The following is a 24,061-nucleotide window of genomic DNA, read 5'->3' on the forward strand; positions in this document are numbered from 1 at the left end:
TTCCTAGTCTGGTAAGGAACATGCACTCTGGAGACACCATGTGTAGAGTTTTTGATCTAGTAACTCTTGGCTTAGTGGCTGCTTCTATATCCATATAAACACTAAAGTAGAACACAGTACTGTTTGGAAAGAATTATGTCCCTTTTTCTAGTCAGTCATAGGCTTTTTTTCTGGTACTGTTACCTTTGTAAAGGGCTATGGCCATGTGCTAAGTGCAGGATTAAATCCATGAGCAGCTTGCCTAAGGTAACCAGTGCTGAGCATGATCTATTTATTGGCTTGGCTACTGTGTTACAGGTGAGGTTTTCAGTTAGCTTCTAGTTGCACTTCGGTTCCGTTTCTCAGGGGAAAAAGGGTTTGCAACTCTTTGTGGTCTCTGCTGAGTGATTGGCTTAATGCTGCCTGGCAACAGTTAAACAAAGTGATCAGAATGTAACCAGGTACCTGTACAATGGACATTGTGTTCCAGGCAGTACTGTGGAGGACACTGAACTCCATAGTGTTCCCAGGCTTTGTCCTACAAAGTCACAAATACTTACATTCCATCAGTGTTGTTACAGGGTGAATTGTTATTTTCTATTACTTTTTTTTCTAGCTAAGTCTTGAAATGGTTTTATGATGCACTTTTTTTCCTTAAGAAAACATGTACTTTAATTATTATTTATTTATTATATTATACACTTAAGGCAGCTGTTATTGGTATATACTGTAATGATAATATCTCTATTAACAGATGTGATAGTCACAGTTCTAGCTTCAAAATGATTGCAGTCTTTCAAGACAGTTCCTTGATGTGGATAATTAATTCTAAAGTTGGGATGTATGTTAAATTATCTGTGAATTCAAGAGAGACCATCATTGAAAGCCTTCAAATTTGAATAATAAGGATGAAACAATTGTCTGAACCATGCACTATTTTCAAATCCTCCTGTTTTTCTTATGGTCTTGGGCAAGTTGTTTCTAGTTTTCCATTCACTTGTTTGTAAAGTAGTTTCTCATACGATGGGAGGTCTCTGAAGTACAATTGCAGTATTTAAGACATTTAACTCCTTTGAAATGTAGTAATTATTCTAAATCTTCTGAACAACATTTTTTAAAGTGAATTTGATACTTTGTTCTTTCCAAAGCATTTGGGAAATGGAAACTGAAAGCTGAAAGTGTTACCCAGAAGTAGTAATCATATTTTTATTTTCTGTATTGAATACTACATCTGGACATCAATTGAGTACAATTTGTTGGAGCAAGAGGACAGAGTTTTCCTTTGCACAGTACAAATCAAAATATTGACAGTAACCTTAATTACTGAATGGTATATTTATTGGTGAGGGAGAAAAAACTTGATCTTGAACACCAAGTTTTTATAGTGGAGGAATGTTGTCAATACTTGCTGGCATGCATGAGGACCTTTGGGTGCTGTCTATGGCAGTCTGAAATACCAGTTGGGAAGTTTTCAGGAGGGCAGTATCTCATATTGGCAGTGTCATTTTGGTAAAAAGTTAATCCCTCTTAGAATAGCATGAAGTGTAATATTTCTGAAACCAGAAGCAATGCTGATTTTAATCTTAAATCCCTAGTTTTGGATAAAGGAGCTTGAAGCATAATGAAGCCTTGTAATGGTGTGGTGTAGTGCTTGTTTTATCAGGCAAATTCTTCTGCATCAGTTTTGAAAAGCATTAATAAAAATTGTGAACTCACAGCTTCCTAAAGTGTGGTTTCCCTTTGAGTTGTGCTTTGCTATGTTTTTTGCTGAGATTAGTGAACACATTGCCATCATTAGCCTGGGGTGGCTATTTGATACAACCTCCTTGATTAATCCTTAATCTGTGCCACTTGCTTCCTGCCCTCAGACAAACTCCCTTACAGCTGGAAGTTAAGACGTTCAAGTGAGTTGACCTGTTCCTGAACCTGTTCCTGTGGACCAGATAGACATGGTTATGGGTAAAGACCTTGCTTTCTGCTTGGCTGTCCTGCCATGGGTGTCATTTGCTTGATACCAGAGCTGTGTGGTTTGCGGTTGCTGTTTGGATTTGGTGTTAATTTGATCGTGCTTGCCTTGCTCTAATAAAAAATGTACTGATAGAGGATTTGTTAGGAAAAGATTTATAAAAACTTTCCTGCTGTGTAATTCTGTACAATTTCTTGAAATGTGTTCGGAGTTCACTAGAGTTTTTCTGAAATGAAATATAAGTACTTCCCCCATCTCAAGTGTTTCATGAGAGCATTGGTCTTTAGGGGGTTGAACAGTGTATTTACCTATCACACACACCATTTGATATTATTTATTGAATTCTTGCAAGTGGGGAAATAGCTAAAAAAGTACCTATGTGTTCTTTACTTTGGACACTTCACAGAATAACCAGATTGCAATGGCTGACTTGCTTTTGAAGTTTTGAATATATTTCTTTCTTTTTCAAATTATCTTGAATGGGAAGTATTATTAGTGAAAATACCACTTGGTGGACACTTTGGAAAGTGCTTTAATTAGCTATTATGTTTCCATAATAAGGACAGTTAACTTTGGAAAGTATTCATATAGACTTGCATTTCTGCCAAAGCAAGTAAATAGTATTTAAAGGAGACTGTGTTTGATTCCAAAGCTGTTGGTAAAAAAAACCAAAACAACAACAAAGCAAACAAAAGATGTCAGGTAGAGAATACAATCTCTTGGGAGTTCTTTATTCTTGCTACCCATTTATTATAGATAAGCATTTAATTATCCCTATTTTTGCTCATTTTTTACAGGACCTAGTGTTTTAGAACTATCTGGGTTGCAGCTCAGTAAGACTGCTTACTTTTCCCACATGCTGTAATGCCTGAGGTTGTTGGATTTTTTTAAAATTTTTTTTTTAAAAAACGTCTTTCGTAATTTCTCATTTGTATCTAAAAGTTCTGCATGGAGTGGCTGTCTGTCAAGTGCTGACAGCCTCTCTGTGGCGGTGGCGTTCAGCAGTGCTGTTGAAGGCAGTGTGTGCCAAGTGTCATGCCTAGTCTCTGCAGTGACCTTCACTCTGTGAAGGTCTGAGTAACTGGATGCAATGCTTTGCATGTAGAACCAGTTTAAGGATGGCCGTATCAGTGTGGTCCTGTGCCTGGTTCAGTAGATGTGCCAAAAGAAGGATGTGATGCAGTGCTGTAGTGACTACATTGCTTTGGGATTCCAGCTGATAGTTGTGCACGGGATTGTTTGTCCTGCATAGTTTAAACATGACCTTAGTTTAAATGGCATGATCAATTTTATGCGTCCAGAGTTGGTTTTGGTTCTGCAGGCAACATAATTTTGTCTTCAGTCTCTGTAAACAAACAGAGTTATGAGCATTAATGGAGTTAATGCTTTGCAGTGTATGGAAATCCTCTGCATAGACAGCAGGACTATGTTTAAGAGGGGATGGGCATTTATTATTTACATTTAAAAATTGGACTAATTAATGAAATCAGAAACAATTCTTAGGAGATAAGGTGTGATCTTATTACCTGTGTTTTCATGTGTAGTTGGAAAACATCTGTAATTTTTCTTGTTAAATTTTTTTTTCAAAAAGTGTAGCTTGGTGTTAACTACAGACATGCATAGAGGGCTTAGCAGCTAGTGAAATTTACTGAGAATAATACTTGCCTGTGTTACTTATAATATGTGTAGATGGCTATTATTTCAAGTTATCTTATCTTTACATTTTTCCACTCTGTCACGTCTCATCCTGTGAATTTTGGAGGAAGAGGGTCAGTTGGAAGGTGGGAAATAGGTTGGAGCTGGCAGGGCACAGGCTTGGAGTTCAAAGCCAGAGAGACTGAAGTCAAATTGAGACTCAAGTGCAAATTGAGAATCTTTCTGTGTGGCAAAATGAAATGGTTTGGGACTGGAAGAAGGGCTAACTGAGGTGTACCAGAAATGCCATGAGGAATTTGGATAGAGGCTTGTGGGTTGTTGAATTGTGACTGGTGAGTCTGCAAAGGGGCGTCAGCACGGTGGGCATCAATGCCTACCAGCATCTGTCACTGACAACTGAATCCTGCAAAACCATGTTGTAGGCTGGTTCTGTTGTATTGTGAAAGCTTCAAGATTCTACCTGCTTTTCTTTTTCTTTTGGGAATCCCTCTAAATAATTTCAAGCTGTGATTATTTGAAAGGATAGTAAAGTGTTTGGGCTGAACATTTTCTCATATTCTGGCTTCGTACATCAGAGCATAGTTTCACGAGCTATGTAGGAATCTGTCTGTAGCCAGTGCTTATTATGTAATTAGTTTAAAACAGTAGTATTTCAGAAATAAAAGTGGATCGAGAGTGGCTCATAAAATCAAGAAAAAAGCTTACATTTCCCAGGTATTTCTAGGAGAGTTTTCCAGGCATGGGAATGTGGCTGCAGTGTTTTCACAGTAGTAGACAGTATCCTGGAATTTCAGGGAAAGTGTCCTCCAAAATTCTGTGTTTGCAGTTATCTGCTGATATTATGTCTGTTTTTAGAGAGAAATGGATATAGTTATTGTTTGGGAACTGTAAGGTCTTTGTAAAAAGAACTTGCTTTTCATATCAAAGTGTAATTTATGCTTTTCAGCTTCATGATCCAGACCAAATTAAAGTGTTTCATTGTTATATTGATTAGTGTAATGTAAGTCAGAGCTAAATATATTTTTCTTTCTCTCTTTTTTTTCATGTTTGTGCAGAAAAGATGAAAAGGAGTATGCACTGAAGCAAATTGAAGGTACAGGGATATCCATGTCGGCCTGTAGAGAGATTGCAGTAAGTGTACTTAAACGAAAATAATTTTACTGATGTTATTACTCAATAGATATTTTATTTTCTTAGAATTAAGTAACATAAAGATTATCCAAATGTTTTCTCTAAAGTATGCAAGCATGGAAGTTTATTCAGATCTGAGCCTTTTAAAATTGTAATTTTATTTTAGTTCTTTTCAGGTAATAATGCTTCTTTCTGATATAGTTTTGTTTCATCTTTTGTGTGTTGAGAGAAATAAATATGAACTTCTAAATGACTGCTTACTTTAAAAAATATTTTTAAAATTACTTGAAAGATAAAGGTTCTGAAAGATTGCAACTACCATCTGAAGTCCACTTACTAACAATGTATTTTATTTTAGACTAATGATAGCTTGTTCTTCAGTATCTGAGAACAGTTTGTTCTCCTCTTTTTAAATTTGTTTTGCCAAGTACAGAGAAATTTCATAGCAAAATGAAAACCAGCTTTCATTATATTTTATTACATCTTTTATTGCATACCTATGAAAGTAGAATTTGATCTTTAAATGGTTTTTATGTCTGAAAATGTTCATTGCTGACAAAATGCTGGATACTGAGTAAAATTTTATAATGCAAGTGTTTCTTGTGTTGCAAAAGAAGTGCACTTGCTTGATCAAATATTTACCTTGTCTTACTGCTGTCATTATGCAGTCAGCTGTTGAAATGTATTTTAGGATTGTGCCTAAGGCTTTTTATAATCTAGTAGTGTTGCATCGAAATACAGCTTTCAGATGTGCAATGCAATGTGAAAACTCATGGTGTCCATGAACTGAACAAACCACTGGCTTGTGTTTAGTGTAGTGTCCATGGTGATTCTGTATGAAGAGACTTAACAGATCAAACTGCTGTCCTTTTAAAGTGCTTATCACTATATAGTCAAGGTTATTTGTGGATGTGAGAGGTGGCCACATTGCTGTCAGTAACTTACACAGGATTTACCCAGTGACCTTTTTTGCTAGTGTTTCTGCCTTTGGAGACATAGGAAATCCTCTTTCAACACTAGTAGTAGGTTATATTCTTGGTACTACAAAGTAATTTTTGACAATATTGAAGGGGTTTTGTTTCTTGGATTCTTGTCCTTTGTTTTAAATTGTGCTGTTGTGGAGATGTGTGGGTTAGTCTGAAGGAAACTTTCCTGTGGGCATGGTAGCACTGTGATACGGAGCTGTTTCTGTCTACCTGGATACTACAATGTAAGGAAGGAGAGAGCATCAAGTTATGTTTTGACTCCTGTGGTACATCACTTTTTTTTTTTAATTAGTAGAGCTTTGTACAAAGGTCAGCACAGCTTGTTAATTTGGGCATCTAACTGTGTAAGTTACTTGACTGCTTTCAGTGGTTCTTCTGGTAATTCTTCCATGAGTTATACTTCCTTCTTCTTCAAACCTTATTTAAAACTCTGTAACCTGAGCTAATGCAGCATGTCAGCCTTTGCCTCAGTGAAATTTCAGGTCAAATATTAGAAATGTGAAAAAGGTAAAGGTGAAATAGTTGAAAAAAATTACAAAGTTTTTGTCATATGGAAACAGGCCAAAATCAAGTGCATTTTCCATAAAAAGATACAGACTTCTAAATAATGCACCAATAGCTTATCTTGTATTTAAAGGCACTTATATAGGTGACAAAGAGGGTAATGTTTACTGATTAAATAAAGATTATCAACCTGGACAGAGGCCATTTAAAAAAATGTCATGAGTAGTTCTTTTGGCATTTAACCCTTCCCTTTTGCTCCAGCAGCAAAACAAACCCAAGTCCCACTTTGGAAGATGAGAAAATAACAGCGACACCGGTGTACCTGGTACTGTGTGTATGTTCAGAATATTTTAATAGCTCTGTAAACTTTGGACACTTGACATCATACTGAAGAAGTATATTGCTGAACTGAAAGGCATTCAGTTTTACAGTCCAAGACCATTTTGTGAGTCTTATTGCACGGATAATACCTATGAAAAGATCTGCTGGCAAGCGTTCCCTAAAGGAAAAGGCAGACGACTCTTCTCTTCTGACATTACAAATCAAGTTGGTCTGTCTTTTGCTTAGGACTTCAAAACCTATGAAGTTTCTCCTACAGCTCTTCATTCATAGGAGTTTTTTCTGGAAGAAAGTTTATATCAGTAAAAACATCATATAGGCAGTGGTTCCTGTGAAAAATAATTTTTGTTTTATTTTAGCTGTAGGGTGATCCCTGCTTAAAGAATCCCTATTTCAGCCAATGCTGTTGTATTGAATATGAAAGTATTACAAAGAACTCTTTGTACCTCAAAGAATTGTGTGTGTGTGTGTATGTATGTAATAACCTGATTAGTTCCCTGTAACTCAAATGTGTTCTGAAGATAACTGAAATGCTAACTATTTCTGTATTCTAGTTATGAGGCAGATTATTGCTTGGCTTAAGCAACAGCATTTTTTGAAGAGCAGCGCTGTAAAACGTGAATGAGAGTAATGAAATAGTGTTTCTATTTTTAGATGATTATTGAGTTAATGAATATGACTTTTCTTTCAGCTCAAGACTTGCATTAGCTTATTTTGGAACCTGAGGTTGGCTGAAAGGAAGACTTTAATTCTGCTGCTTTTGTGTTTTACATTTTTTCCTTACCTTATCTAAGTAGGTTCTTTAGAACAAGAAGTGGAGACACAAGAAGCAGACTAGAGAAATATTATTTGTTGAGGCTGTTATTTTCCTGTTGAATATCTTGGCCATCATTTGTTAAGAACCAATAGCTATGACCTTAAAAATCTGCAAACAGGTAGCGGTAATGGAATTAAAGGAATTTCTTTATCAAAAAGCACCAAGGTAATACAGCTTTATCTGAGATTTCTTGTCCCAAAGGCTTCACTTCCTGTGAGAGTACATAGAGTTAATTCAAGGACTTTGTTGTTTACAATAAAGTGACTATAAACTTTTATTAGTGGATTCTGGAAAAAATTGATGCAGAAAAAGAGGAAAGTAATAAGCCTTTTCTTGGTCAGTGCCATTCAGCAATAATGTAAAATGTAAATATATCAATATGTATCCTGTCCCTGAGTGTGGAAGAACTTCAGTGCAATTGCTGCTGGCTTATTTAGCTGATAGGAGGTTCAGGATCCTAAGTGAATGGAATGTATAAAAAGGTAGGATCACAACCCTGGACTTTGAGAACAGACTTGAACCTCTTCACTATGTGCTTGGACGTATTCTGTGAGATACAGCCCCAGAGAGAAGAGGGACCCAGGAAAACTTGTTGGTATTCAAGAATCACCCTGTTCCATCTCAGCAAGTGGGAAAGCAAACAAGGGCAACAGGAGGCCTGCGTGAATGAACCAGGAGCTCCTTATTGAACCTGGACATGGAATGGAATTATGTATGAATTGGAAGTAGGGATAAGAACAAGATAAGTACAGAGTTACTGTTTGATCTTGCAAGAATAGGGGTTAGAAAAGCCAAGGCTGACATGGAGTTGGGTCTGGCAAGGGACCAGAAGGGCAACAAGAAATGATTCTACAAGTGCATGAATATCAAAAAGAAGACTAAAGAAAACATGAGCCTGCAGCTGAATGGGAATAAATGGTGTGGAAAAGACCAAGGTACTAAATTTTTTTGCCTCAATGTTTAACAGGAGGTCCAGCCTTCAGGAGTCTCATCCTCTTGAGACTGGAGAGGAAGTTGAGGAAGGAAGCCTTATATTGGTAGAGGAGATCCATGTTAGGGAGCATTCAGAGTGGACATACACAAGTCTGTGGCACCTGATGAGTTGCATCCATAAGTGCTGAGAGCTGCTTGGATTTCATTATGAGGCACTCTGTTATCTTAGGATGATAATGGTGAGTGGAAGAGAACAAATGTCACTCCTGATTCCAAGGAGGATCAGGGGAGCTACAAGTTGGTCAGCTCCACCTTAGTTGCTGGGAGGTTGAGGAAGAAAATCCTCATGGAAACCATTTCCAAACACATGCAGGACAAGATGGTGATTTGAAATAGTCAGCATGGCTTTTCAAAGGGAAAATAAACCTTAACCAACCTGTTTATCTTGTATAATGAGATGTCTGGCTTTCTGGCTTAGTGAATGGGGTGAATGCTGTAGATTCTGTTTATCTTGACTTTAGTAAGGTTTTCATTGGTATCTTCTATAATATTCTCACACGGCAGCTAACACATCTATAGACAAAAATGACTCTACTAAAGGTTTCACATGAACCAGAGACTTGAGTCAAATGTTCGTTGATGTTCTTTGGTCAACTTTTGGTTCTTTCTAGCTTTTTTTTTTTTTTTTTTGGCACCCTTGCCAATGAGAACTTCTGTCCTTCCAAGGATAAATTACCAAGTCTAGCCTTTTTTCCTATAAATAGTGATCTTAATTTTAAATGTCAGCATGGATTATAGCTTGTTCTTTTTTTTTTTTTCCTGTAGGGGGAAAAAGAGACCAGGATGCTGCAGATGATTTAAATGGGGGAAACAGACCCACAAACCAGCATTGCTAGCCTGGTGTTTTTAAGGAGTGCCCTAAGTTGGTGCTGTTTTACCCTGCGTGAGTGTTGGGTCTGGGTCCTGTAACCATTTTAGTTGCCACATCCTGTGCCTGTGTGTTCTGGTTGTTAGGGAAGGCTGCTCCTTCTGGGAGGCCTTGAAATGGTGCCAGTATGCTGTGGCACACTAGTGGGACCATTGGTTGGCCTTTGTTGTTCAAACTTGCATTTGTGGGTACAGGCTAAAATAAATTCAGACTATAATGTTAAATGAGTTACTGAAAGCTCAGTTGAACAATTAAACATGCACAAATCATTCTCAGGCCTTTTGCCTACTCAGGCAGTTTATGTTCCAAAGTACTACAGCATACAAATACTTTGGGTTCTGAGGATGGGCAAAGTTTTAGAAGCCTTACAGGTTAAATATCTTTGTAACCTTACCGTGTTTGTCAGCTCTCTTGGAGGTAGCATTTTCTCACTGTATTTATGTTCTTTTCTGCCTCCCTGCTGTCCATGGCCTTCCTTTCTGTGTGGGCAGTTCTTCTGGAGTTGTGTCCCCCTCTTCTTGGGTTTGGATATGCTGTTGATGTTGTGGTGCTGAAGCTGAGCCAAGGAAGTCAACCAGACTTACTGTCTCCATCTCGAAGCACTTTGTGCCTTATGTATCTTCTAGTGCCTTTGACAGCATGGCACAGGGACTCAAGGGGACGTGTTGGACCTTGCTGGTAGAGCTAGTAAAACTTACTTGCTTTTACCTCTGTCAGGTGCTGCAAATCACTTACAAGCTGCTCTCACTTCCCTCGTTGGAAACTGCTTAGTCAAATGAGCTAAACATGAAGTTACTTAATTTGAGACTGTGGACCAGGCTGGCCTTAAACATCTTTGCATCTTTTAGTAACCTGGAAAAGGTCAGATGTACAGGAATAATGATAACTTTTCAGTATTTATTAAGCACTTAAAAGATTTGTAGTGCCATTGGCTCTCTTCAAGTGAAGTTGCATAAAATTTCATAATAGGTACAAGTTCTGTGCTTCGGCTATATCGATCTTTTCTTTGTCTGTGACTATCACAGTGGCTTGCAGTACTTGCTACTGTGTAAACTTATGTAGACTTTGGTCCCTGGCTTTATTGGAGGCAAGGTTGAGTAAAAAAAAGGCTTAAAAAGGTCTGTGTACCTGAGTACATTTGCTGTAGGAGATTCCTTTTGAATGTTAAGACTTCTTTTCCCATGCCAAGACAGGATAAATGAATAGAATATTTGGCATGGTAAAATCTCCCCATAAATTCTCCACTACCTAATTAGAAAAGATTGTTTGTGGAAACTTTGAAACTCCACTCCCTCTTTCAATAACTGGAGGTAGTGAAATAAGTGAAAAAATCTTGTTTTGAAGGGATTTTTATTAGAGAGCGAAGGCATGTGTTGGCTAGAAGTGTCTATGCATTGTGATTTTATGAGTATGAATCAGCTGGAAAAAGGTTTTTTGGTTCAGCTACATGACAACTCGTGTTTTGCATGCCATAGGAAGAATAAGAGCTCTGTGTTACATGGTCTAATCTTGTATAATCTGTGTAATTTAAATGCTTTTTGTGTAAGGGAATACTTAAATTCCTGCTTTGGTTATTCTTCAAAAGGGTTCTGTGGACATTTTTTGTCATCTTTATTTTATTACATCTGAAAGAACAATTAAATTCATTAAATAAAAAAGTGCACAAGTAGTAAATATGTGGAATAAAACTACTTTCATTTAATCAATTAAGTTGATGTTTTTATCAGTCCATAAATACACTGTTGTGTTTATGAGAATGAAGTTTCACAGCTTGAAATACCATCAAGAAATTGGACAAAAGTAGAACATCATCTGAAGCAGCTAGTTAGCTCCATTGCCTTAACTACAGCTATCTCCTTCAGCAATTTAACCACAAGAAAGAGCATGCAGAGGAGAAAGGAAAAGGGAAATGCTGCTTTTAGATTTCTAAATGCAAAATTTGCAACTTCTTTTCATGCAGAGATTACTTTTCTTTCCTCGAAGTTGTGTTTCTGCTCAAAGCAGGACAGCAATATCAAAAAATTAATGGCAAGTACATTAAAAAGAAGAAAAAGAAAGCTTTTACCCCATTCTAACATGGTATAAACTGAGGAAACATCTCTATGAGTTTGATACTTGACATCAGTTAGGATATAATCCAAATTCCCAGTGCAGCTGACAAGGGAAGAGGACTGTTTGGTGCTATTTAGGCTCAGTAATTTTCATTTCGAGTTTGCTGTTTTGTTCAGATTCTGAATATTCTCAGAACACACAAATGCAAAAACAACTGATGGTGCCTTCAGCAGGAACGAACAAAAATCCAAGCCAAACTGCTTCAGATTACAGTAAATTCACGAATACAAGCCGCACTGACTATAAGCCGCATCTCTGGGTGTTGGCAAATATTTCGGTTTTTGTCCATAGATAAGCCGCACACGAATATAAGCCGCTCTGTCGTTCGCAGCGAGGACCCGCGTGCAATTAGTAACAGAACCGCGGGAGGGCGGGGTTTACTGGCTGAGCTAAGGCTGTGCAGGCTCGGCCCGCTAGGGGCCGCTGACGGGGCCAGGTGGCCCAGCCCGGTGCTGCCGCTCGGGGCCGGCCGCCGCTGCCACTGGGCTCGGTCACCCCGGGTCGGCGCTGCCCTGCGGTGGCAGGCAGGGACGGAGCTTCCCCTGCTCCTACGGCAGCGGCGGCGGGCGGGGACGGAGCTTTCCTGCGCCCGTGGCGCCGGCGGCGGGCGCGGACAAAGCACCCCGCCTCCTCCCCGAGCCGCGGCAATGGCGACGCGCACTTCCCGCCCCCCCCGGGCCGCGGCAATGGCGGCGCGGGGCTCCCGCTGGCTCCCCGAGACGCGGCAATGGCGGCGCGCACTTCCCCCCCCCTCCCCGGGCCGCGGCAATGGCTGTGCAGGGCTCCCGTTGGCTCCCGGAGCCGCGGCAATGGCGGCGCCCCCCCCCGTCGGCTCCCCGAGCCGCGGCAATGGCGGCGTGGCCCCCCCCGCGTCCTCCCCGGGCCGCGGCAATGGCGGCGCGGCCCCCCGCGTCCTCCCTGAGCCGCGGCAATGGCGGCGCGGCCCCCCGCGTCCTCCCCGAGCCACGGCAATGGCGGCGCGGGGCTCCCGTCGGCTCACGGAGCCGCGGCAATGGCGGCGCCCCCCCCCCTCCTCCCCTGGGCCGTGGCAGAGGAGGGAAGAAGAGAGCTCTCCCGCCTCTCTCCCCGCCCCCCGTGCTGCCTGCAGGGAGCCAGGGCAACACGGTAACACTGTAACAATTGCGAAATGCCGGCTTTTAGTGGCCGGTGCTTGGCTGGGCACTCTGACTGGCACGTCTGGGGTTGTAAATGTCAGAAAATTATTAATATATTAGCCGCACCCGACTATTAGCCGCACTTCCGGGTTTCCACCAAAATTTTTGTCAAATTGCTGCGGCTTGTATTCGTGAAATTACTGTAAGCTTTAGGCAACAATGCACTGAAAACAGATAGCTCTTTTATCACTCAGATAATGAAAAAGAGACTTGCTGGTAATGCAAATAAGAGGTTTTTAAATACTTACTTGCCAAACTTTAATAATCCCTGCAAGACTGTGTGTGCGTGTGCACAAATGAACATATATGCTTACATGTTTTAAAGCTTCAGTTGGAATGTTTTGTAAATGTTGTGATCTTTTCTGATTTTGTCATAAACGTTCAGTTTTCTGTTTCTCGTTCTTTCTTTCATATTGGATATATTCCTCTGCTCCTCCATTTGTGCTTTCCCTGTAGTTAAGTAAAATTAGTCTGTATATGTTTTCAGTTTATTCTGCGTAGAGTTGTAAAATTGTTTGGATTAATATATTGACTTTGCGTAACTAGAATGTCTCTAATTTAACATATGACTATTTTTATGCCTCAGGCTGAGAGGTGATGACATGGGTTTTCAGATGATGGATTATTTTTGAGTCCTATTATTGCATTGTCCACTTAATTTAGAAACAGGCTTATATTTTCCTGCTCAGCCTTTCATAACCAGTGTAGTAGCAGAAGCTCTTGTTGCGCTCCACACCCCTTCTAAGTGTCAAGTCAAGGTGATCTTCAGCTCTCATGACACCATCCCTACATGCCTGGGCAGTGTCTGTAGACTCCTCCCATGTAGCCTGTTTGCACCTCTCTATACACTTGCATTTGAGCTCTGACAATCTGCTTTAGCCAAACAGATCTCCTACTTCTATTTTTTAATAGACCTGCCAGTTTTCCTGAGTAACTTTGCTCTTCAGAGCTACTTGCTGTGGCTACCTATCAGTTTCTTCAGTAAGCTGAAATATGCTGTCCTGAAGCTCCAGGTCTCTGCTCTGCTACATGCTTTCTTCACTCAGGATCTTAGAATCATAGGATAATGGAATGGTTTGGGTTGGAGGGGACCTTAAAAATCACCTGGTTCCATCTTCCCTGCCATGGGCCAGAGGTAACACCACGAGATCAGTTTACTCACGACCCCATCCAACCTGGCCATGAGCACTGAGAGATGGGGCATCCACAGCTTCTCTGGGCAACCTGTTCCAGTTCCTCACCACCCTCTGAGTAAAGAACTTCTTCCTAACTTCTAGAAAATCTTCCCTCTCTTTTGAAATTTAAAATTCTTCTCCCTTGTCCTATCACTGTCTGCTCATGTAAGAAGTCCTTCTCCTTTTTATAAGCCCCCTCTAAGTACTGGAAAGCTGCAGATGATCTCTGTGGAGCCTTCTGTGCTGAATATCTTCAGGTGTACTTCACCGATGGTTGTGACAGCCAAAGTTGCCTTGTCAAATCTCCGACCAGTTCTTCATTGTTTGAGAGCAACTATGTGTTTGCTTTATTGGCCTTTCCAATATGTATATCAAGAAACTGTTCCTGATAGCCTCCTAAAATTAACTGAGTTAGTTCCATTGGATGTCAAGGAGGTAAATGTCTTATAAGAATGATGACTTGTGGATCAGAGACTTCTCTGAGTTGTAGAGAAGACTTCACCCTATTCCCTGTCCTTATCAGATGGTTCTGTGATGTACTCCCAATACAATGTCCTCCTTACTGGTCTCTCTGATGTCCCAGATCTGTAAACTGCCTGAGACTTCTTGGTTCCCATGGGTTCAGTGAGGCAGAAATTAAATACTGTTAGTAGTGCCTAAGCTGGATAAATTTAATGCAGAACATTGATGACTGGATTGCAAATGGATCATTGCTGGAAGAAAAAAAAATTCTAGGAATTTTATCAAATGTTACCTTTTTAAAAATAAACTATCTGGCATTTTCTTCAGCTCTGTGTATGGCTAAATGGATACTGTTTTTAGTCTGCAGTCATATTTTACTCTGCAAGCTTCTGTGTGCAAATTGTAGTCAGTTTTGTTATTGAAGGCAAAATGTCACCTTCTACTAAAACTTTATTCACTTAATTGAATTATATTATGTGAACAGTTTCAGTGTGTGTTTGTTTTCTTGTGAACCTCTGTGTCTATTTCTGTGGTAAGCTGAACATTAGCTCCGTTTAAATAAAGCTTCTACTGTAGCCTACTGAGATTTTTCTTGTCTTTATGATGTCTTGAGACATTAATGTATGGGCATTTTAAGGCACAGGGAGGCTTTCCTGATTTGAGACTGTAGTTAAGAGCACAACACAAAGTGGATAACCCAGTGGCTTTAATTCTGTGATGCATCTTACAGTGTGATGCTTTGTTTGCATTTTGATAAGAAAGGTGTGGGCATCATAGTCTTGTTCTCTGCTCTGTTTGACCATCTAATTGGCAAAATGCTTCTGGCTTGTAGAAAGAGGATCATGCTTCCTCTGTCACTGCAGTGTCAGGATGCTTCCTGCAATTTGCCTGTTACCTGCATATAGTGGGATGTACTAAGTTGTGGGTATGTGAATATGCCACAAGTGTACCTTGAGCTTTTTCATATGTTGCCACCTGAGTATACTGAAGTTAATATAGTCCAGACAGGCTATATTTCTGGAAAACGTTGTTAGTTTTTTGAATATGTGGAATATTGAAAAAAGCTTTTGGTAGAATGATTTTGATTGGAGGCAGTTATGAAATGGAAGATCTATTGCCAGTTTTTGAAGACACTAAGTCCCTGCCTTTTCTTTCTGTGCTAATGAACTTACTTCATCCCATGGCCTCTGCAAAATTTATTTCTCAACTGTCATTGTCTTTCCATATTTTCACTTGCTTATTAGATTACTTCAGTTACATTTTTACCTCAGTTGCCTTTTGCACTATTTCCCTTGCTTTCCTTTATCTCCAGATGTCTTTGATATTTCAGGCAATATAGTGGTTTTGTGTCTGCTAGTTCTATCTTGGATCATTTTGGTTTGATTTCTCTAAGCTTCTACCCTAAAAAAAGCTTCTTATTACTGTGATTAATAATATCTCTCTGACCAAACTCCAAAGTTTGTTCAGTATCCTCATTTCCCTTAGTATCTTTGCACTTCAGACTAATAATTGTTTCTTCATTTTTGACATGTTATATTTGTTACGTGTTACTGATTTTCTACTTGGCTAGGTTTCACCTAGTCTGTTTAATTTTTCTGAGAATGGATGATCCTTGCAGCTTTACATTCTGTCTCTAAATATTTATTATACTTGTGGCTTTGTTGTTGCTAAATTGCCTTTTGTACTGTTTCGCATTTGAAATTCACTGAACTTTGCTCAAAGCCTTGCAGTCAAAAAACCAAATTCTACTGTGATTTTATGTTTTATAGTTTTCAGCTATCTTCATTGTTCAGATTTTCAGTCTATGGCCAGATGGATGCCTTAATTTTTGCCTCTTCTGGGCATCTCAAATTCAGACCATTTTCAAGCTTTGTATTTTTTATCTTTCAGCAGTACTTTTAGAGCTCGTGGCTTTTTCTTTTTTTTTTTTTTTTTTCAGCTACCCCAACAGAGATGAGCCTGGAACACGGATCTATGGTGCTTTCTCACTGGGATTATTTTCATAAAATTATAGAATGGTTTGGGTTGGGAGAGACCTTAAAGAACATCTAGTTCCAATTCCCCTGCTGTGGGTGGAGACACCTTCCACTGGATCAGGTTGCTTTAGGCCCCATCCAGCCTGGCCTTGAACACTGTCAGGTTTGGGGCATCCACAGCTTCTCTGGGCAACTTGTGCCAGTGTCTCACCCTTCTCACAATTCAGAATATCTTCCTAATATCTAATATAATCCCACCCTTTTTCAGTATAACGCCATTGACCCTTGTAACTCCACGCTCTAGTGAAAAGCCCCTCTCCAGCCTTAATGATTCTGTGATTTCAGTTTCTCTGTTTGTTGGTCTTCCATCACATGCACATGGGAAGAAATAAATCCATCCATCTTGCTAAAGCAAGCAAAATAATTTGGTCATCTGGTGCACTTCATTGTTCTTGTTAATATTTTTTTAATATTTATAGAACTGTGGTGAGTTTAAGGCAACAAAAGGCGCCTTCAAAGTTTAGTCTGCTGCTTCTCTCCCGAATTTGGCTAGAGGACACTAGTGAGTGCCAGTAAGGGATGAGTCCCTTTAGTGCTAGTATAGCTCCAGTAATCAAGAGGGATAGCAGTGAAAGTGACTTTCTGCACCACATTCCAGGGGACTTAGTGGACAACTCTAGATTTGATAAGACTTGCTCTCAAGAGTACTCGTAAACTGCAGCATTTTGAGCTTGACAACTTGGCAATCAGAGTGGTGGAAACTGACTGAATACAGAGTCTCAAAGTGACTGTTGCTTGGCCAAAGGACAATGACACAGCTGTTGCTTTTAGTGCATGTGAAAGTGGGATTCAGTGTATGGGATCTAATAAATATGGGCTTAATTTTAAAAATTCACAGCATTTGCATTTGGCTGTATTAGTGGCGATAAGGGAGCAGAGGGGAGAGTGACTGCAGTGTGACTTAGTCTGATATTGCCCTTTTACAGTGCATGATGCTCAGAAGGATTCTGTTGTCTAGGTAACAGGGTCTGTACTTCATTTCTTAAGAAAGATGGAACAGATGTTCCTACAAGAAGCAACCAATTATCACCAGTGAGAGCATTGGCAGTATTTAAACTAATTGCTTTGTTGTTGCATACAGTCAGATTCATATGCTGTGAGTAGTGAAGAAAATTTAAAGGAAGGTGTCTTCCTCACATGGATTTTCCTGAATGAGGCTTTTAAAAAATATTTGCAGTTTATAAAATAGCACTCATCCATGTGCCTTTTAAGACTTCAATTTATCATTCCCTTTTTTATCTATATCATCCAGTCTTTTCTATTTGATGTTTGTAGTGTCTCTGTCATGATCCACTGAGCCCCAGTGCTCCATCACATCTGTCAGATCACATTAATTTATTTTTTTCATTTAAAGTACCTAAAAATCTGAAGGCAGTGGGGTAAAAGGATGCTTGCAGTGGAGTTAGAGATAGAAGGGCTTTTCTAAGTGATATAAGTGTGTTCTTAGATTGGATAATTTTTTTTTTGTGGCAAAATCCAAGCACAGCAACTCAGGTAGGGACTCTGCTATTAAAAGCTGAGGCAAAAGGAAACTATATAGACAGACAGGTGTATACATGAAACCCCACCGTGGGCTGCTTAAATGGGGACTTAACTTGTGTGTGCTGACATAAGCAAGTGGTGACAGTGGTGAGAAAGAGAGAGGGGCTGAAGGCAACAGTGCCTGACAAGGAGTGCCTGAGCTCTCTCACTACAGCACTCATCAGCAGTGTGCCTTGTTTTTGTGAAAAGTTGTGCTGAATTAACTTAATGTATGGATTCAAGTGTTTATTTTCTTTATGGATATGGCTTTGTCAGTTTGGGAGATTACTGTAGTCCTTACAACATAAGATGTGGTCCTGTATTTGCAACAGATTTAGGAGGAGGTGTGTATGTAAATCTTCTTTTATACCTTTGGAATAAAAATCTAATGTTGGGTATTAGATAAGGAGAGGGCATTGGGACCAGATTCTCGGGACACTGTTTGTGTGTCCTTAGCTAAGCCATAATGTTATGCATTTTAGACAAAAGATCTGGCCTATTGCCTGAACTTTTCCATGCTTCTTGCCAAATATAAAGGCATATGGTCTGTTTTTTAGGTAGGGCATTGCAAAAACATTTTTTTTTTGTCTTGGCAATAATAGGATAAAGGAAGAATCCTTGACTTGCTCTCTTTTATTTTTTTTTTCCCCCCTCTGATAAAGAACGTACTGTTTTGATTTTTATCTGACTGTGGAAAATGTCATAATGAGTGGAAATAAAGTGCATGTTGCTCTTCTTAGATTATTTGGCTGAGCTATCCTATTGTATAGTAGTGACATGTTGATTGGGACAAAATGTCTTACTACATTCAGTTATTTCAATAACCGTTGTAAAATATTTGCGGTCTGAATAGGAAAAAAATATTAATTCTAGGGGTTTTTAATCCTTTTTACCAGACTCCTTGTATATAACTTGTGATCTTTTATTTGTCGTCCTTCCTCCAACTCTGGCTCCTGGCTTTTCAAATGTTATCTCTGATTTCTATTCCTTTATTGTACAGTTTCTTCTTCCTACAGTATCCTTCATATTCTGTTGCTTAGCCTTCCTTATGATGTGTGTAAGTATTCACAAATTCTCCTTTGTGACTTCATTCCTGCTTGCTTTTCTTCTGTTCATAGTTTTTGATTCTCCTTGCATTTCCCCGTTTTATCACAGGGTCTGTCAGCAGCAGCATTTACTGGTTTTGCTGCTTGTTTTATATTCTGGGCTACTTATAATAAAATCTTAACACCTTCTGCAGATTTTTCACCTGCTTTCATGAGAGTTTTCTCCATCTTTTCAGTTTAATTGTATCACATATTGCCAGTCCCAGATTATTCTCATCACCCTTGACATGAACTTTGAGCCCTCCTCTTCTATCGCCCCCATCCATACAAATCATTCAGACAGATTTTATTCCTGAAAGTCATGCTCAAAGAATAAAATAATTTGAGAAGGACTATATAATTTTTCCTATTTTCTGTCCTTAGAAATAGAGTTTGTTCCTAATGCCCCTTCTTTTCCCAGCTCCCAGGTTCCTTTTCTTTATGCCTTATTTTTTCTTCTTTCTGACCTTCTGCTCACAGCACAGCCTGCCATCTTAAGTAACCTCTCTGCCATGGGAGCTAATGCTTAAAAGAGGAGAACAAGAGGACAGTTTTGCCACAGTGTTAGTGGGCTGCTGGTCTTTGTACCAAGGTTAGGAGCAGCATTTGCTATATTGAACACATTTCTGTGCGTCTCTCCTCCCTTGACATTTTTTGTATTTGCCCTTTGCTTTCCCCTCCACTACTTTTCCCTCTGTTCTTCCCACATGTTAATTCCTTCTTGCACTTCCACATCCCACTCCTCACCTCACTAACACCATTTTTTCTGTCTTCAGCTTTGCTAGTGGCTTTTTTTCCTTCTCCCCCTCTTCCCTACTGTTTCCACAGCCAGTTGCATTCCTCATCACTGATATACCATTTTAGTCCTAAATTCCTTTTCACATGGTCTAGCATATTTCTCCAAGGTCTTGCAGTTATCCTCACTACTTACTCCAGCTCTGCAATTTCTCCTGCTCAGGGTTGCTGAGCAGAGCAGCTGGTAACATGCACCTGTGTTCCTCTCCTCCTGTGGCTGCCATGCTGATTTACTTCTTGGGATGGTTCTCCTGACCAGCTTTTCCTTCACCACCTTCCTGCCTCTTTTTCTGGAGTGAGTTTCATGTCCATTGCTTCCTAAGAAGTCAGCCTTCTCCTCAGGGACTGATTTAAGCAGGGGAAAAATGAGGGACATCCTCCTTTGTTTTAGTGCCAGAGCTGTTTCTGACCTGCATAATTTAATAGCTCTGCAGCTCTTTCTACAGAGTATGGTCAAATAGGGAAAATTAAGCACCAGGTGGCAGTTTGATGATGAAAAATTGCTTAACCTGATTTTGTTACTTTGCTAACCTGTGCAGAAGTGCAAAAGGTCTCATAATACTGTGCAGCTTCTGTAATAAAATTATGTTTATGTCTGTCATCTTTGAATTTTAATGTAGTGGAAATAGGAGAGAAATTATCCTACCTATTTACAGACAGCAATGACTACTTGAATGATCATTACTTCAGTGCAAGTTAAGGGTCGGGGGAAAATCTTTGTCATTCCTCTTCTGTAAAGAGCTCAAAGATTAGGAGCAGTCAAAAAAGCAAAGCAAACTTGAAACCACTAGAAAGATTTTTTATTTATTTTTTAAATTATATATATATATATTTTTTTTTTAAAGTGAGTTTCTTAACTCAAGACCTGATAGCAAATCAGAAATCAGACTTGGTCAACCACATAAATCCCTGGTATGTTCAGATGATGAATGTCTTTGTGCTATCCTGGTCTCTTTCCACTTTGGGAAGGGATATAGTAGCACTAGTAAAGGTAGAGACAGGGGGAATCAAAAAGTTGGTGATACAAAACTGCTTCTGTATGAGCAGAGACAAAGTAGTCTGGGAATCTGTGGGTTGGAAGGGAGGGAAGCTGATGAAATGTGTGGGAGGTCTAAAATCACAGAATTAGAGGGGAAAGTTACTTATGAAATTGTTATTCACTGTTTATCAGAACAGAAGAACTAAGGCAACTGAAGGAAGACAGCAGTCTCTGGTTATTAAATCCCTGATCCAGTAGGTTGCTGGAAGCTGACTGCTAATATCATAAAGGCATGTACTGTCTGTGAACTGCTCAGCCTGTTCTTTTCCTTGGTGTTTGCCTCTGCAACATTATGGCAGGATAGTAAGCAGACGAAGTGAGTCTGAATCAAGCCCAGCAACTCTTACTTCTTTGTCTGGGGATGCACATGTATCTGGTGTTTTTATTGCAGTGGTGTTCTTATAAATGGCTGAATGGTTTCTGTGAATATTCAAGGGTTCACTAATGCCTAGACTAGAAAATTAGAAGCAATAAGCATGCCGGAGACTCACGGGTATTCTTAGCGGGTCATGGCATCATTGTGTAAGAAATTACCAAACTTCTGAAAGATGTAGTTCTTTTTCTTCAGGCAGTCCAAAGTTGTTGTTTCAGAAGGAAGGTGCACATAAATGAACGCTGTCATTTTTGCTGGGATTAGAAAAATGTTATTTTCTGCCACTAATTGCATGCTTAATGAGATACTGGAAGAGTACTGTTTCAGGTCTTGAGAGACTTCCAATAACTCCTTTCTGCATAACATCTGGGACAGTGTCTGCAGTCAGTTCTCAGGAAGAAAGTCTAATGTGAGTGTTTGTGGTATGTTGTTTTCAGGACCACATGACTTTTGCTGCCTTGGGCAAAAAGTTCACTACCCATTCGCTTGCAGTCCAAGTCACTTTAGGGAAGGATTATATTACAGTAATTTCACAAATACAAGCCACACCAATTTGACTAAGATTTTGCTCCTAAACCGGAAATACGGCTAATACTCAGGAGCAGCTAATATGCGAATAATTTTCTGACATTTACAACCTCAGAAGTACCAACCAGAGTGCCGAGCCAAGCTGCTGCAAAGTCGGCATTTTGCGATTGTTACAAATTGCTACTCTGATGCACCGCGGGTGGAGCCTGGCTGCCTGCAGGCAGCACGGGGGGGTGGGGAGAGAGGCGGGAGAACTCCCTCCTTCCCTCCTCTGCCGCAGCCCAGGGGAGAGATGGGGGGACCCGGGCCACCACTGCCGCGGCTCGGGGAGGATGGGGGGGACCCGGGCCGCCCCTGCCGCAGCTCTGGGAGGCGGCGGGGGACCCGGGCCGCCACTGCCGTGGCTCGGGGAGGCGGCGGGGTGCTCCGTCCCCGCTTGCCGCCGTGGGAGCGGGGGGGCTCCGTCCCTGCCTGCCACCACAGGGCAGCGCCGGGCCGTGGTGACCGAGCCCAGTGGCAGTGGTGGCTGGCCCCCAGTGGCCCCGCCGAGCGGCAGCGCTGGGCTGGGCCACCTAGCCCCGTCAGCAACCCCTAGCGGGTTGAGCCTGCACAGCCTTAGCTGAGCCAGTAAACCCCGCCCTGCCACCATTCTGTTACTATTTGGCAACTGTGTTGCACGCGAGTCCTCGCTGCGAACGACAGAGCGGCTTATATTCAGGTGCGGCTTATTTATGGACAAAAAACGAAATATTTGCCAACACCCAGAGATGCGGCTTATACTCAGTGCGGCTTGTATTCGTGAATTTACTGTAATTGGAAGATAAATGCATAGTACCACATACTTAACCTCTTCTATTGGTAAATATTAGCCAGTTACTTATTTCTTCACCGAATAACAACCTACTGTTCTTTCCAAAGCTTTCATGCAAAACTGCTTTTGTTCTGAGTTCTTATGGGTTGCTGTAAGAGCATATCTACCATACCATGTTTATATTTTTATCTCTTTGCTTTCCAAATTTTGTAACTTGCATTAAGCCATCTTTTGAGCCTTCCTGGACTGTAATGGTCCTTATTGAGGCAAGTGTGGTTTTGCTGCATTCATTGTCTCATTAAAGGATTTTTCATATTTAATAGAAGAATGAGAAAATAGCAGGCTTTAGATTACAAACTGACTTTTTTTATCCAGTTGCAGTCTGATCCTGAGAGTATGAGAAGAATCTTGTGGTAGGCGTTTAATGACTTGGGGGACTGCCAATGAACATCTTGTTTTAGCTTGCTTCACACATTAGATTTGTCTAACGTGGGGCTGAAGATTGCAGAAAATTTGGGTAAAAAATGGAAACCTATGAGCAAAAGCAGAACAAATTTAATAGGTAATTGTGTTAATGAACACTAAGAGTGTTCTAGTGTCGTGCTTCCAGGGTGAAATGCTGAATTTGTTGTAACTGTCAGCAGACTAATTCTAGAAATAATGCTTGAGTAAAAACTCAGAATAATATTTCTAATTTATCTTGAAACAGTATATAAAAAACCTGATCTGTGTGCGCAACTTTTGCTATTTTGAACAAACCCAAGTTCATAAAAGGAAGTTAAAACCCAAAAATAATACATTATCTCCTGTCGTCTGTAGGCACGTTTCTCGTTTGTAATGTGGTGTTAGACTCAATTTACACTTGCAACTACAGGCTTGTGTATTAGCTTTTTTAAGTAGAGGTAAGACATGGAAGACATTAAAGCACATCAGTTGAAGTACATCAAAGTTTAATGATGTTGTCATTCAACACTAAAGCGGTTTTGGTTCCCATAAGGAACAGAGGTTTAATGTGCTTAATGTGTTTTGAATTCATACCTCTGATTTGATTTAACTTTCTATTTAAAGAAAACCGTAACTATAGATTATGTATCTAAATGCCTGCATCCCAGTCTTAAGTAAGTAGAATGAGTACATATGAAGCATAACTATTAGGGGTGTGTTTGGTAGGGGTTTTTCCGTTTTTTTTTTCTCTTTTCCCACTTTAACAATACAAAAGTACTATTTTCTTTTAATCTTCAAAGGCTAAAATATGTACAAGTTGTCACACTGTAGTGTCATGGGAAACTTCAGGGGATTTACAAGACTTGTTCTTCCATGAAAAATATACTGTTTCTGTGATTCAGCATCATGAAAATGGTATCGTACCCTGACTGGAAGTTGCTGTTTTGTTGCTGGATCAACCTACTTGTTTGGTCCAGACTGGGGCATAGGCACTAAAATTAATTTCCTTTGAGTTTCTTAGAGCATGGACTTTATGCTGGCTTTAGGCAGACAGGTGTCATGATTCTGACCATGACAGGGTTAATTTGTGCAGAAGGACCACCTCATGCCATTTTCCCAGAATGGGGAAGAGGTCCATTTTGGGTCTGTGTTATATGACCCCCTGTTATGGGGGGGGGGGGTGAGCATTTGCATATGAATCGTTCACCTCTTGCACACACTTGTTGTTAGTACTGTTGCTGTTACTGTTCTTTCTTGTCTCAAGCC

At 40.1% G+C, this 24,061-nt stretch overlaps 1 protein-coding gene across 1 annotated transcript in view; it reads left to right on the plus strand.

Moving 5' to 3' along the window:
- The window catches only part of CDK19 (cyclin dependent kinase 19), a 123,456-nt gene that overhangs the window by 14,376 nt on the left and 85,019 nt on the right, over positions 1-24,061 (plus strand). Inside the window, exon 2 of the mRNA XM_033055019.2 lies at positions 4,657-4,732. Within this exon, the coding sequence (XP_032910910.1) occupies positions 4,657-4,732 (76 nt within the window). The remainder of the gene's footprint in view (positions 1-4,656; positions 4,733-24,061) is intronic.

The sequence above is a fragment of the Catharus ustulatus genome, chromosome 3 (genome assembly GCF_009819885.2).
Source record: "Catharus ustulatus isolate bCatUst1 chromosome 3, bCatUst1.pri.v2, whole genome shotgun sequence".
In the NCBI taxonomy this organism is placed as follows: Eukaryota; Metazoa; Chordata; class Aves; order Passeriformes; family Turdidae; genus Catharus; species Catharus ustulatus.